At 42.4% G+C, this 13,029-nt stretch overlaps 1 protein-coding gene across 4 annotated transcripts in view; it reads right to left on the bottom strand.

Annotated features, from left to right (window-relative positions):
• Nucleotides 1–13,029, bottom strand: part of DENND4A (DENN domain containing 4A) — a 205,005-nt gene that overhangs the window by 35,052 nt on the left and 156,924 nt on the right. For 3 of the 4 annotated variants that reach the window (XM_068275015.1, XM_068275013.1, XM_068275014.1), the window contains exons 14-16: nucleotides 12,702–12,740; nucleotides 8,243–8,376; nucleotides 3,067–3,196 (exon numbers count right to left, since the gene is read on the bottom strand). In XM_068275015.1, the coding sequence (XP_068131116.1) occupies nucleotides 3,067–3,196; nucleotides 8,243–8,376; nucleotides 12,702–12,740 (303 nt within the window). The remainder of the gene's footprint in view (nucleotides 1–3,066; nucleotides 3,197–8,242; nucleotides 8,377–12,701; nucleotides 12,741–13,029) is intronic. The other variant, XM_068275016.1, reaches the window with a different exon arrangement.

Raw genomic sequence — 13,029 nt, forward strand, 5'->3', positions numbered from 1 at the left:
AATAAATAACACCTTAGTGAATTTAAAATGAGATTTAACCCATGAGGTAAATTATCAAACGTTTGCTAAAGTGTTTGATAAACGTTTGATAATGCTCCGTGAATTGAGGCCAGTGTCTCTTTAAAGAGACTCTGAAGCCTCCAGAAAATGCAGTTTTTATGTTACAATGTCGTTGAATGCCCCCTCTGAAACGCTGCATCCCCGTGGCTGAAATCTCAATTAATCCCCCCCAAACCACATGGCAAAAATCCACGACTTTTCTGGTCGTAGAATTTGCTGCCCGGGGAGGCAGAGCCTTGGGCTGTAACTCTGCCTCCATGCGTGTCAATCTGCGCTGATCGTCGCCTCTCCCCCGCCCCTCTCAGTGAAAGAAAACAGAGGGGCGGGGTAGAGGCGGCGATCCATGCAGATTGACAGAGGAGAGGCAGAGCTACTGCTCAAAGCTCTGCCTCTATGCGGAAGCGCTGTCCATATCCTCCCCTCTGGTGAGATTTCAGCCGCGGGGATGCGGCGTTTCAGAGGGGGCAATCATGTCTAACAACATTGTAACATAAAAACTGCGTTTTCTAGAGACTTCAGAGTCTCTTTAATACTTACCTGAGGAGAGGGAAGTGGATTATCCAGAGGGTTCCCATGCTGCCTTTCAGTCCTCTGCCGCTAGCCAGGTCCTCCTTAACATCGGGGCCTAGCTCCTCTTCTGGCAGGAGCACAGCCACGCTGCACCAGGCAAGCACAGCCGCAGCTGCGCATACTCATACTCGTGCAGTATGTCAGCACTCGTGCCTCAAGAGGTGCACGACCCAGATCTTATTACCAACAAGCCCTTGTCGATAATCTTCTGGGGGCCTGCTTGGCAACGGGGGACTGGACGACAGCTTTGGAAGCCTCTAACGGATCCAGAGGTATTTCTTAGGCAAGTATATCTTTTTGAAATAAATACAACTTCGCTATTGTGTCTAATACTAGTGCTGAGGAACTTCACCAAAACCTCTCTTTATCAGAAGTTCTAACTTGTCCCCACTTTAATGGTTTATTGCTGTCTGTATCCCTGCTAGCTATATCACATGACCTCAGTGGAACTCACCCTACTTAAAGAGAAACCATAACCAAGAATTGAACTTCACCCTAATCAGGAGCGGATAATCTCTTTACCATGAGAAATCTATTCCTTTTCACAAAGGGATCATCAGGGGTCTCTGCATGGCTGATATTGTGGTGAAACCCCTCCCACAGTGTGATGTCAGGACCTTGGTTCTGACATCACACAGAGCCTTGTTGCATTGTGGGAAATAACAGCTGTTTCCAACTGCCAAAAAAAAGCAAGCAGCATCCCCTTCCACTGACATCACCTGCCAGTAGTAAAAATGTCGCCATGTGATAAATGTCAGAATGTAAATCAGGGAGAGGAAAGATTTTACAATGGGCAAACACTGATTAAATTATTTCTACATAATTATTGTAAAAATTGAGCTCCTCTTTAAGATCTACTTACCTGGGGCTTTATCCAGCCCCTGGCAGCCTATCTGTCCCTTGCCGCAGCTCCGGTGTACCGGGATCAATTGCAGATGCCGACCTCTCCTGGTTGGCATCTCCTGGCCTGTGCTCACGATCGCGCACACATGGCCTGGAGCATTCTGTGCAGCGCTTGCGAACGGCACGGCCACTCACTCACGCAGAAGATGAAGACCAGACGAAGTCGGAATCTGCAACACAGGGGATGCCGGGACGCCGGAGCGGCAGCGAGGGACAGGCAGTCTGCCAGGGACTGGAGGAAGCCCCATGTAAGTAGATCTTGCTTTTAACACCTCACAGCTGTCCTTTAAGGACCTGAAGAAGAGATGTTCTTGTGCATCTCTGCTCTATCCCACTTACAAAACTGCTGTCATTTTTGTTTATTCTTTACATGAGAGGTAAATCTATAAAACTTACATGAGAGGTAAATCTATGAAACTCCATTAAAATAATGGCTAAGTAACCAGTGTTTTGCCCTTGCAAGCCTCGGATCATTAAATGGTTGTTCTGCTTAACATAAGTCAGAATCACTCTACAGGTGGGCTCATTTACACTATGTGAATTGCTGTCAGTCATGACACAACACACACACTGTGTGCGATACGCATGGTAACATGAAAGTCCATTGACCTTCAAGATACCGTTTATAGTACAACTGTGCATTCCCATGTGTAGCGATGTTACAAGGCAAGACATTTAATCGCAAAACCCATTCAATTCCCCATTGGCTTCTATTGTGTTGAGGCCGCACTGCAACACCCAGAATCAGCTTTATTAGCCAAGTACAATGGTTGTCGTTCCTGAAATGGTTTGTGGTACACATGGCATTGGCAAAAGAACAAACAAACATTGGCAAAAACAACAAAAGGCATAGCAACAGTGGCAATAGTGCATACAAACAATCATTTACAACATGAGATGAATACAATCTGGCAGGCAATATTACACTTCAGAAAAGTTAAAAGGAAACTCAGGGCCCTTTTCACTTGCAAGCGCAATCACAATGACGTTTGCGCATGCAAAAGCGTATTTTTCCACTTGCAGCGATTGCGATGTGAGTCGTCGGCAGTGAAACGCGATTGCACCAATAATCATGCAGCCCGACAATTGCGATTTGTAAAAAAACTAAACGAGCTAATAGAAAAGAGCATTGTGACTAACATGTAAATCACGGTGCACTAGCGATCGGCAAAACGCCAGCGATCCGCATTTTTAAGAGGATCATTTCTGGTGGAAAAGGTTCCTAAGAATCATGTCTAGTGGAAAAGGTTCCTGAAAATGTGCCACGTCTGTGCGTTGTGTCGGGTACGCATGCACGAAATCACGTCCATGCGTACATTGTGTAGTTTAAATGAGTCCTAATAATGTCTATTGCACAGTACTATGAACTTACACTATTAATACGTTTGTTTTCAGAACACCTTTTTGAGATTAATTTACACAAATTTTTATTCTATTTCCACTGCCTTGAAACATCAGTATTTCATATACTGGTTGATTCTTGTCTATGAGCATCCTTTAGACCTCACTATGCAAGAGACATGGGTGACTTACCTGCTTTGTCCTTCTGAACATGGGAGATGGACTGCTGGGAGCGGAGGCTTTAGAGGAGAGTGTGTGACTTTTAAGGAGCCCGTCTGGAGTATCGAACAGATCCAGAATGAGGACAGGGAACCCATTGTAACTAAGGAGAATAAAGAGGACATGCATATTAACATGGTGGTTGGGTGGCTAGCCTTCCAGTGCTGAGATTCTGGCTTCACTATGTGTGCGGTTCTCTAGAAAATATACTGGCAATACAATACTTCTACCTAAGGCCTCCTGCACACTACATGCCATTCTGATTTTTTATAGGATCCGATTGTTGGTTCAGATTTTTTTTAAAAAAAAGTAGCGCAACATGCCGTATTTTTTTTTTTTTTTTTTTTTTTAAATCTGAATCAAAAAATCTGATCGTGAGAAGAAAAAATTTTTTTTCCCGAATTGCACGTAGTGTGCAAGAGGCCTAAATCTGTCAACATGCTCACATATTAGTACAGCTGTACTAAAAACCTCATTCTCAGTATACTGAGGAGACGCCAAATATCAGAACACAAGCCCTTAGCACATCCAGCACCGCCCAGAGAAGAAAAAGAGAGAGACACACAGACACGCACAGACGCACGCACGCACGCACGCACGCACAGAGACACACACACACGCACAGACACACACACACACGCACAGAGACACACACACACGCACAGAGACACACACACACACACGCACAGAGACACACACACACACACGCACAGAGACACACACACACACACGCACAGAGACACACACACACGCACAGAGACACACACACACGCACAGAGACACACACACACGCACAGAGACACACACACACACACACACACACACACACACACACACACACACACGAGACTGTCCACTAATAATACCAACAACATTTATGTGCATCATATGCGTCATACTAATGACCTCATTTAAAAAACAGCAGGGGAGTAGTGTGTTGCCTTTGCTACTTTTAGTCCATTTCCCTCACTAGTGGGCATTGTTTTTAGCAGTTCACTGTGTGATCGGACCTGCACTCCATTAACTTTTTAGGATTACCAACTCCAACTAAGGCCTCTATATAATGGACCACTCAGCAACCTTCAAACGCGTCACCAGTGAGATGGGCGCAGGGCGAGACGAATGACGGCTCTCCCTGCTGCTCCAACAAAACTCCTCGGCGTTAAATACTATTGCCCCTCCGGGTTGTCTCAACTTAGAGGGAGATGTAATCAGGGGTCCACTGGAGGCCCAAATTACCCTTACGCTCCCCGCACAGTATTACATTACTGCTATGGGGAGTCTAGTTTCGGCGTTCAAACCATCCGTTACAAGAATAGAGCACTTGCTATGGTACTAAAAATCATATTGATTTGCACTACGTGAGCATCCAGTTCTGCTGCAACCTAACTTGATATATTTCCACCATAGAATTTGAAGAAGATTCTGACACTCTCCACACCTGCATTAGATAAAAGTGTAAATAATGTTATTGGCTGCCGTGTGGGACCACAACAAAAGCCCTGTTAGCAAATTGCTCCAGCCGACACTTATGCATATTCAGCGATTAAGCAAGACAAGTCACTGAACAGTACAGTGAAACTGTATAAAAGGGAATGAACCAATTCTGTCAGCAACAGATTAAAATGTGTATGTGGGAGCAGTTTATTAGTTCTGCTCTGTGCACGCAAAATTGCATGCAATCAAGCATCAGTGTCAGTTTTAAAGAATTCTTAATAGACTTGGTAAAATGATGGTATTAGAAAAACTGAGCTGCACTAATACTGCCTCTGTATACAACTAGTGTACCTAAAACTTAATCACATAATACCGACAATGAAATTCAGGACAGAAATCCATTAAAGCTGGCAGACATTGCATATATTTCAGTGAGCCTGAAAAGAACCTGGCTATTGTAGCAAAACATTGGCACCAACATGCTATGTGCTAATACGCCAAAGTATTTTCCCAGAATCCTCAGCTTGCATATCATCATTTTCACTCTGAACAAAAAAAAAAAATTTCAAAAGACCACCTACAGGGACAGACATAATACAATTAACTCCCTCATGCTTTCTGAAGGCATTTTCACTGCTCAAAATCCAGAAGGCTTTACATAGGTTTTCAAACAAAACAGAATCAGTTAAAGAGTCTAACAGTAGTCCAAGGTGATACGTATTACTGTCGCTCGCACCTCGAGTACAAACTATGTACTATAGGTGCCCTTACACATAAATTGGCAGCTATATGATTAGATCACAAAATAACTGGTGTGAGAGCATGCATGCTTGTATTCACCAAAAAAGCACATCTATGTTCTTCTGTGCAGGCAATAGTGACCTGTGTATACCAAGATCATAAGGCAGCATAGGGAGGAGCTTTATATCAGGTGTGTCAAACTATCACATAAGGGGCCAAAATCTGAAACACAGTCTTAGGTGAGGGGGTGAGGGGGGGGGGGGGGGGCTGGATATTCCCTGTCGGCCTTGTGTTTGACACATGTGCTTTATATATTATAGAGGATGTTCTAAAGCACAGGTGTTGAACACCAGTCCTTTGGGGCCATATCCATGCCAGTGTTTAAGAATGAGACATGGAGAAAGGTGTTCTACTTGATGAACCACACCTTTTCCGATTCAGTCCCATCACTTAACCTCTCGCACTACTGTAGAAGCATGGAAACGCACACCTAGCGGTGATGATGGCAAGCAGCCTGGAACAGCTGCACCTACATTGGATTCTATAGCTCTGCAGGTCCTGTCCTGTGTCTGGGCTTTATACCAGCAGTGAAAGAGGTTTACACACAGGTGGGAAGGAGGGATTTAAAAAGCTCTGCTTATTGTTGTTACATGAAGACTGAATGCCTTGTTTTTATGATCGATGGTAGAAAAGGTGATAAGTTAATACCTTTGCTTTTTTTAAGATGGAAAGACAATTCTGTATTTCCATATAAAGAGAACAAGAATCATCAATAGGTAAAATTAAGTCCAGCTGACTGACCCAAACCAAGTGCCCCAATCAGGGCTGGATTTCTGGCAAGGCCACATAGGCCATGGCCTAGGGGACCAGAATTTTAGGGGCGGCTCAGTGAGGGGCAGTAGAGCTGTTCTATGCAGCCATCTCTATCTACAAGGACAGATTTAACATTTGAACGCTCTGTCCTGTACTTGTGCCGTCCCTGCAAGACCTGTAAGCTCTATCCTGCCGGTAGACATCAGCCTAACTCACATGGTGACACAATGGGTCCATCATTATCGAGATGGCAAACATAACATAAAAGTTCTTAAGGAAAACATAACTTCTAATCTATACGCATATTACTAAAAATAGTTATTGTCTGTGACAACCAATGATGAAAAGTAAGTAGAATTCTCACTGAAGCACACAGAGATAACAACCAAACAGACAGTATAGTTGGCGGTAAAAAGAACAAATCCGGCCATGGCCCCAATGACAAACCCACCGGAGCTAAACAAAATCTAATCTCACAATGGAAAGTATAGGTGTGTACACAGGCACTACAAAAGGCAACGACGGTCTTTTAGCCGACAGTAGCGCGTGTGTACGCACCTTCTACAGACAGAAAGATTCCTCTGTGTGGTAATGAGCACTTCTAGCAACCTAAAGTTTTGTTTATCTCACTTTAAGGATATCCTAAATAGGACAATATTTAACATATATTAACCACTTAAGGACCAGCGGTCTCTGGGCACTTAAAGACCAGAGACAGCTGGTCCAATCCCGACGAAATCCCGACGGATCGCCGCACATACCCACCGCAACCGCCGTCATCGCCGCTCGCCGAGACCCTCAGGACATAGACTATACCGTCTCTATGACGGCAGAGTCATGTGAGCAGGACAGGAGCCGCTTTCATTGGCTCCTGACCCTGTTTTTCAATGTAAGCCAATGGGAACGGCTTACATTGAAAGACAAGGTCAGGAGCCAATGAAATCGGCTCCTGACCGGCTCACATGACTCTGCCGTCATAGAGACAGGCAGAGCCTGTGAGATGCGGCGAGAATCGTCGGGTTCGAGCGGCGCGATCGGCGGGTAGCGGCGGAAACGGCGGATGCGCGCTGCGGACAGTGATTGAGATCTACGCCCTGCCAGCCAGGAGCCCACCAAAACAGGGCGTAGATCTCAATCACTGCGGTCCGAAAATGGTTAACAAAATATACCCAAAATGCATCACTGGACACAAATCTGGACAGTATGTTATATGCCAAGGCTAGTAGTCTATCATTTTGTTGCAATTTGCTTGCGCTATATAATGAAGTTATGATTTTTAGAATCTCTGCTGTTAAAGTGGACCCAAATTAAAAATACAAGATTTTAGAAATAAAATCTATTTTCTAAATTATAATAATAAATGGCAGCCTTTTTTCAGTTGCATGATGACAAATATAAAATATTTTACATTTATTGGAGGAACCTCTCCCTTCCTTTCATATTGCCGGGACAAAATCCGGCAGACTGTTGGAGTAGATGGTGTCCGGCAATGGAGGAATTCTAATTGCTGCCCCCAGTATAACCCTAGCTATGAAAAGAGAAGGGTGAAAAGCATGCACTGAAATGCTCATAGGCTTGAAGGAGTGTTTATCTTTGTATGTGTCAGAGTGGTGCAACTAAATATTTTTAATTAAAAAAAATGTTTGGTTTGGGTCCGCTTTAAGTAAACATCAACTTCTGCCTTTGTTCCTTATTAAGCGTGTGTGGTCAGAGGAACGTTCCAATAGCAGCTTCTCCTCTGTGTGTTCTCTATTTCCTAAACAACTTTTTTCTACCTCTTATCTGCTGTTTCTACGTACAAAACCAGAAAAGGAGAATAATCATCAATTGGGAACTGGAGAAATGAATGGGCACTCCTATACAGACTTTTTCAGAATTCTGCTTAAAATTATGCAACTGTGATTTTGGGACACTGATCAAAATTTGGATAAAATGTAAAAATGTTAAAGCCATGGCATGATCTTAGCAGGTAATACATGCTTTGCCCAACAACTGGAGGCAAAGCCTTGGTAGTAATTGTGGTGCCAGGGATTACTGTAGCTTTAAGCTCACTGTTTGGGACTCTCAGCCTGCATGTAGGAAAGTGTAGACAGGCAGCTTAGAAGACAGACACCAGCATGCATTCCCCTTCATACAAGCCTTCTGCTGCTCTGCTTGCCTGTATTTCTTAGGGTGCTCCTCTCCATTAGGTAAGTGAGGGATCTCCGGTGGTGTAATAAACACTGTGTGCTCGCTCTTGTGAGACTCGTCCAGTTCAATCAGACGCATCTCCCCCGACTTATCCACATCTACCTAAATAGGAGGATAAAGACAACAGCTTAAATACAAAGAACATAATAAATCAATTAAATTATACCTAAAATACTGTACATTTTGCTGGTGTGCTCCTTCTTCGGGCAATAAACAGTGTCTAGAGTTTAATAGAAAATGGCTATCGGCGCAATCTTTTTACTAAAGATTCACTTAATATTCATGAGATGCAACCAGATAGGCTTCTCAGCAAAACATTTTAAAATAAAAATAATCTAACTAAATATAGAAACATAATAACAGGCGTCACCAAATAGTAAGTTTTTTCCTAAAAATGTGCTATTTCTCATACTTTTACACAAAACATTTTTATTGACATGAATTTTACAATTTTTATTTTCATTTTTGAAAAAATGTATTTCCTCTTTCACACTATCAGATTTATTTGTGTTTTGTTTTGTTTTTTTGCACCAGGCTCCATAATGTGGTAATCCTGCATGTTACCTTACGATGCATATGCTATCACATTTTGTGATGTATGTGGTAAGGGCACATTTGCTTACATTACATTATGCTAACAACACACTATAGGTTTTCTAAGAAGGCCAAAGTTTGCAAAAACCGAAATGAAGCAGAAAAATGACTTGGGTTATTATTCTCTCCAAGTACCACTATATGGCAACTTGCATCTTCAGAATGACTCCTGAGGGCACCTCCTTTATAACACATGCCCACACATCTTATGGAAATCACAATAAAACTGCCAAGGCATTACAACGTTACATAGTAGTCCCTCCACAGAGAAACAGAAAAGAGTCGCTAATAGAAAAAGCACAGGGCTACGGCATCCGCATGCTCATTACCACCGCTGCTTGCTGAACAATATAGGGTGGGAAGAAATTTGGAAGTCATTCATGCTGGAGGAATCTCACTTAGCAGAACAGAAGCTAAATTATGCAGTAAAGGAAAGCTTAACTAACTAAGTACTGTGGTTTTAAAAAAGTAATAATTAAGCAACGATGAGACCATGTACCTGGTTATCTGCAATTAAGTGAACCAAAACAGGTATGAAAATAACGTGGGATCAGTAAAACAAGCACATTCTCATGGACACATACAAGGCCATTGTAGTTAGACAAACACAGTTAACAAGGCAGTTAAAAGAGGAACTTTACTGAATATAAATTACTGTAAAAAAATAAGCAATTGCTATTCATAATTACTTTATAAAATATTTAGTCTGTGTTTGGTCATTGTAACATCTTTCTCCGACCCAATTTACATTGTTAAATGTATCCCGGGTATGACATCTTTACTACTGGCAAGGTGCATCACTGCACAATGTATGTTTGTTGCGTGTTCCAAATTGAGCAGAAACAACACAAAGGGCTTTATTTAATTAACAGAGTTATCTCCTAGGAGATAATTTTTCATTTTCCCTATAAAATAATTATTTTGCAATTGAAAAGGTACCAAAAAGTAAGTGAAAAAGTATCAAAATTATTTGAGTATTTTTTTTTCGCTTTCTGGTGGCTTAAAGAGAAACTGTAATCAAGAATTTAACTTCATCCCAATCAGTAGCGAATACCCCCTTTCCCATGAGAAATGTTTTCCTTTTCCCAAACGGATCATCAGGGGGCTCTGTATGGCCGATATTGTGGTGAAACCCCTCCCACAGTGTGATGTCAGGACCATGGTTTTGATATCAAACTGTGGGAGCCTTGTTGCATTGTGGGAAATGACAGCTGTTTTCTGCGGTTTCCAACTGCCCAAAAAAGCAAGCTACATCTCCTTCCACTGACATCACCTGCCAGCAGTAAAAAGGTCATCAAGGGATAAATGTCAGAATGTAAATCAGGGTGAGGAAAGATTTTACAATGGGCAAACACTGACTAAATCATTTATACATAATTATTGTAAAAATTAAGCACTTTATTACATTATTTTCACTGGAGTTCCTCTTTAAAGTGTACCTGAGCCAAAGCTCAAATACAAATGAGATACCTAAAGAGAGGGAAGCCTCTGGATCCTATTGAAGCTTCCCTCAGTTCTCCGATGTCCCCCATCGTTGAGGGCCCTTCTCCCCCCCCCCCAAAGATTAGTGGCAAGGCATTGTCGCTAATCATATCGGGGCTGAGGACCTCCTCATGTACGGGATCACTTTTAAAGGCATTTTATTGATAAGGTATGAAAATATCACCTGGGAGAAAAAGTGGATTGAATAAGGGCCCTGGTCTCCCAGAGTGCACTGGGAAAATGTTTTGTGACATCATAGCCTAGGCTACACCTTACTGGGTGGGTGGGGTTAGATACCAATATATACAGCAATATATAGATTAAGGGTCTGTACACACTGAAAACCGCCAAGTGCAGTTGCAATGTGATCTCATTTTTGTCATCAAATTTTAATTGCGATTCTTGTGCATCTGCAATTTTGCTGACCCCTCTTTTCCTGATTGCTGACCTAAAAAAAATGCAATGAAAATTGCATGCATTGCGGTTTTTACTGCGCATCACAAATGCAAATGCTCAAAAAGCGTTGCAGTCACTGTGATTGCAATTTCCTGAAATCACATTGCACCCTAGTGATCTGCATTATTTTTAATTAGACCTTGTGATTAAAAACTCTCATGTGATTTTAAAATGGCAGCGCAGCCAATATGTACAGGCCCATCTGAACAGTTTTTGATGCTGAAACCAGGATAGTGAACGTAAAATTGGGTTTCCTGAATAAGTACATTCTATTATGTCATTATGGTGCCTCTATATGTGGATCCGCAGTTCAGGCTGCCTAGTCAGTGAGTCTGGCGCATAAAGTATTGTACATCCCTGTAAAATATTCTGCTATACGGGTTTGTTTCATCCAAACAAAAAAACTCGGATAAGTGCTACTGCCCTGAACTTGAATCTGGGGGAAAAAAAAAAAAGGCCAGGTCAATGGCATCTGCTTTAGCGGTTTTATTTACACGTCCAGCTTTTCAATTAACCTGCTCACAAGACCTTAAACCCACCCCAGCAGTCACAGCTCGTGCTGGGAGAGACTCCGCAGTACAGACAGGAGTTTAGAGAACAGTCTGGAACTGAAATGGAGTCTTTTCATCTCTACAGTTCCAGGAAGGTCAGTCAGGACTTTGAGCTACACTCCTGGCATGTATTCACTGCTGCTGCAAAAATGTTATTGATTAAACACTTTTCTGCTGAATAGATTAATTAGGGCCAAACACGCAGGTGTATAGAGAGAAGAAAACTGATAAAGGCAGCGCTGCTAATGGTGTGGGACAAGAAACCAAAGAGATTCATACATCATTATTAAACAAAATGATTAGAAAAAAAAAAGAGAAAAGACTATGCAGCTGTAGAAAAATCCTAGTTACTATAAGACTCCTATAGTCCAGATTCATGCTTCATTTTGTAAGCCAGGCATTATATAATCTGTATTAATTCCTACTGAATGGACAGAAGGTGACCCAGTTTTCCGGGAATCCAGCATTGTGAATTAATCTTCCTCAGACAGCAGTGTCTGGGAAGAATACACCTAACTGTACTCTTTAATACGTATTATAGCTTATTTGTGCTTATGTAGTGTTGTGCACAAAACAGACACCATCAAACAGTCAGCAAAATTCCCAAACAAAAAGAAAGATGAGAAACAGGAAAAGGATTTCAGGTTGTCTGAGCAAGACTGTGCACAAGTGGAGCAGAAGGCAGGTCTGTCCCGGACTGAGGCAAATACATGGATATCTCACAGTTTTGCCCGTTTCTCCTTTTGTTCTACTGACAAGCTTATAAAAACTGACAAAGGCTAGCAATTAACAATACCAAATGTTGTATTTACGGAAACCTGTACTGGGTGATATTTGGAGGCTTCTTATCTGGATTATTACTTGCCAAACCCCCTCCCCTCCTCCTCAGCCATCCAATCCAGCGCTGGCACCCCTGAACAGTCTACAACCATAACAGTGGCCTGCCTGCATATTCAGCAGTGATGCATTGTGGGACACCTCAAATGCTCACTCCAACCTGAATAATCGCAACTACAAATTACCTTTAAAACAGAAGGTAACCCAAAAAAAAACAGCCCCTGGGGTGGTACTTACCTCGAAGGGGAAAGCCTCTGGATCCTAATGAGTCCCTCTGTCCACTTCACCCTCCAGGATCCAGGGCTGGCAGCCCCACGAAAACCAGCCGACAAGGATGTTGGCTGTGGCGTAACAGCGGCTGGTTGGGGAGGGGGGAGCAATGTAAAAATTGCACTGAGGCCCATAGCTCCTTAGCTACGCCACTGATTACATTTGTGTTTTATGTGAACAGTAGTAATTACATATACACTACTCAGCAGAATCACAAGAGCACAATCGCACACTTACCTTGATTCCTTTCTCAGCACAGTTCCTTTCTGAGAATAGCTTGTTAATGAGAGAGCAGAGCAAGCATCAGACCGTGGCCCCTCTTTACAGTTAGCCAGCACAGTTATAACAATGCAAACCTTTAACAGGAAACTACAGCTGATTTTCTTTAGGAACAAAGATAAGCTGAGTAATGGTAATGCTATTCTATGTATATGGTGTAAATATATATGAACACCGGGGCAGACAATTTCGCCTATTACAGAATAACCTCAAACTCTGATATAGTAAAACTGAGCATAATAAACTAAACGTCCAGGTCTTGGCAGAGCACCATTATAAGTATATG

This window comes from Hyperolius riggenbachi, chromosome 3 (assembly GCF_040937935.1).
Source record: "Hyperolius riggenbachi isolate aHypRig1 chromosome 3, aHypRig1.pri, whole genome shotgun sequence".
NCBI lineage: Eukaryota > Metazoa > Chordata > Amphibia > Anura > Hyperoliidae > Hyperolius > Hyperolius riggenbachi.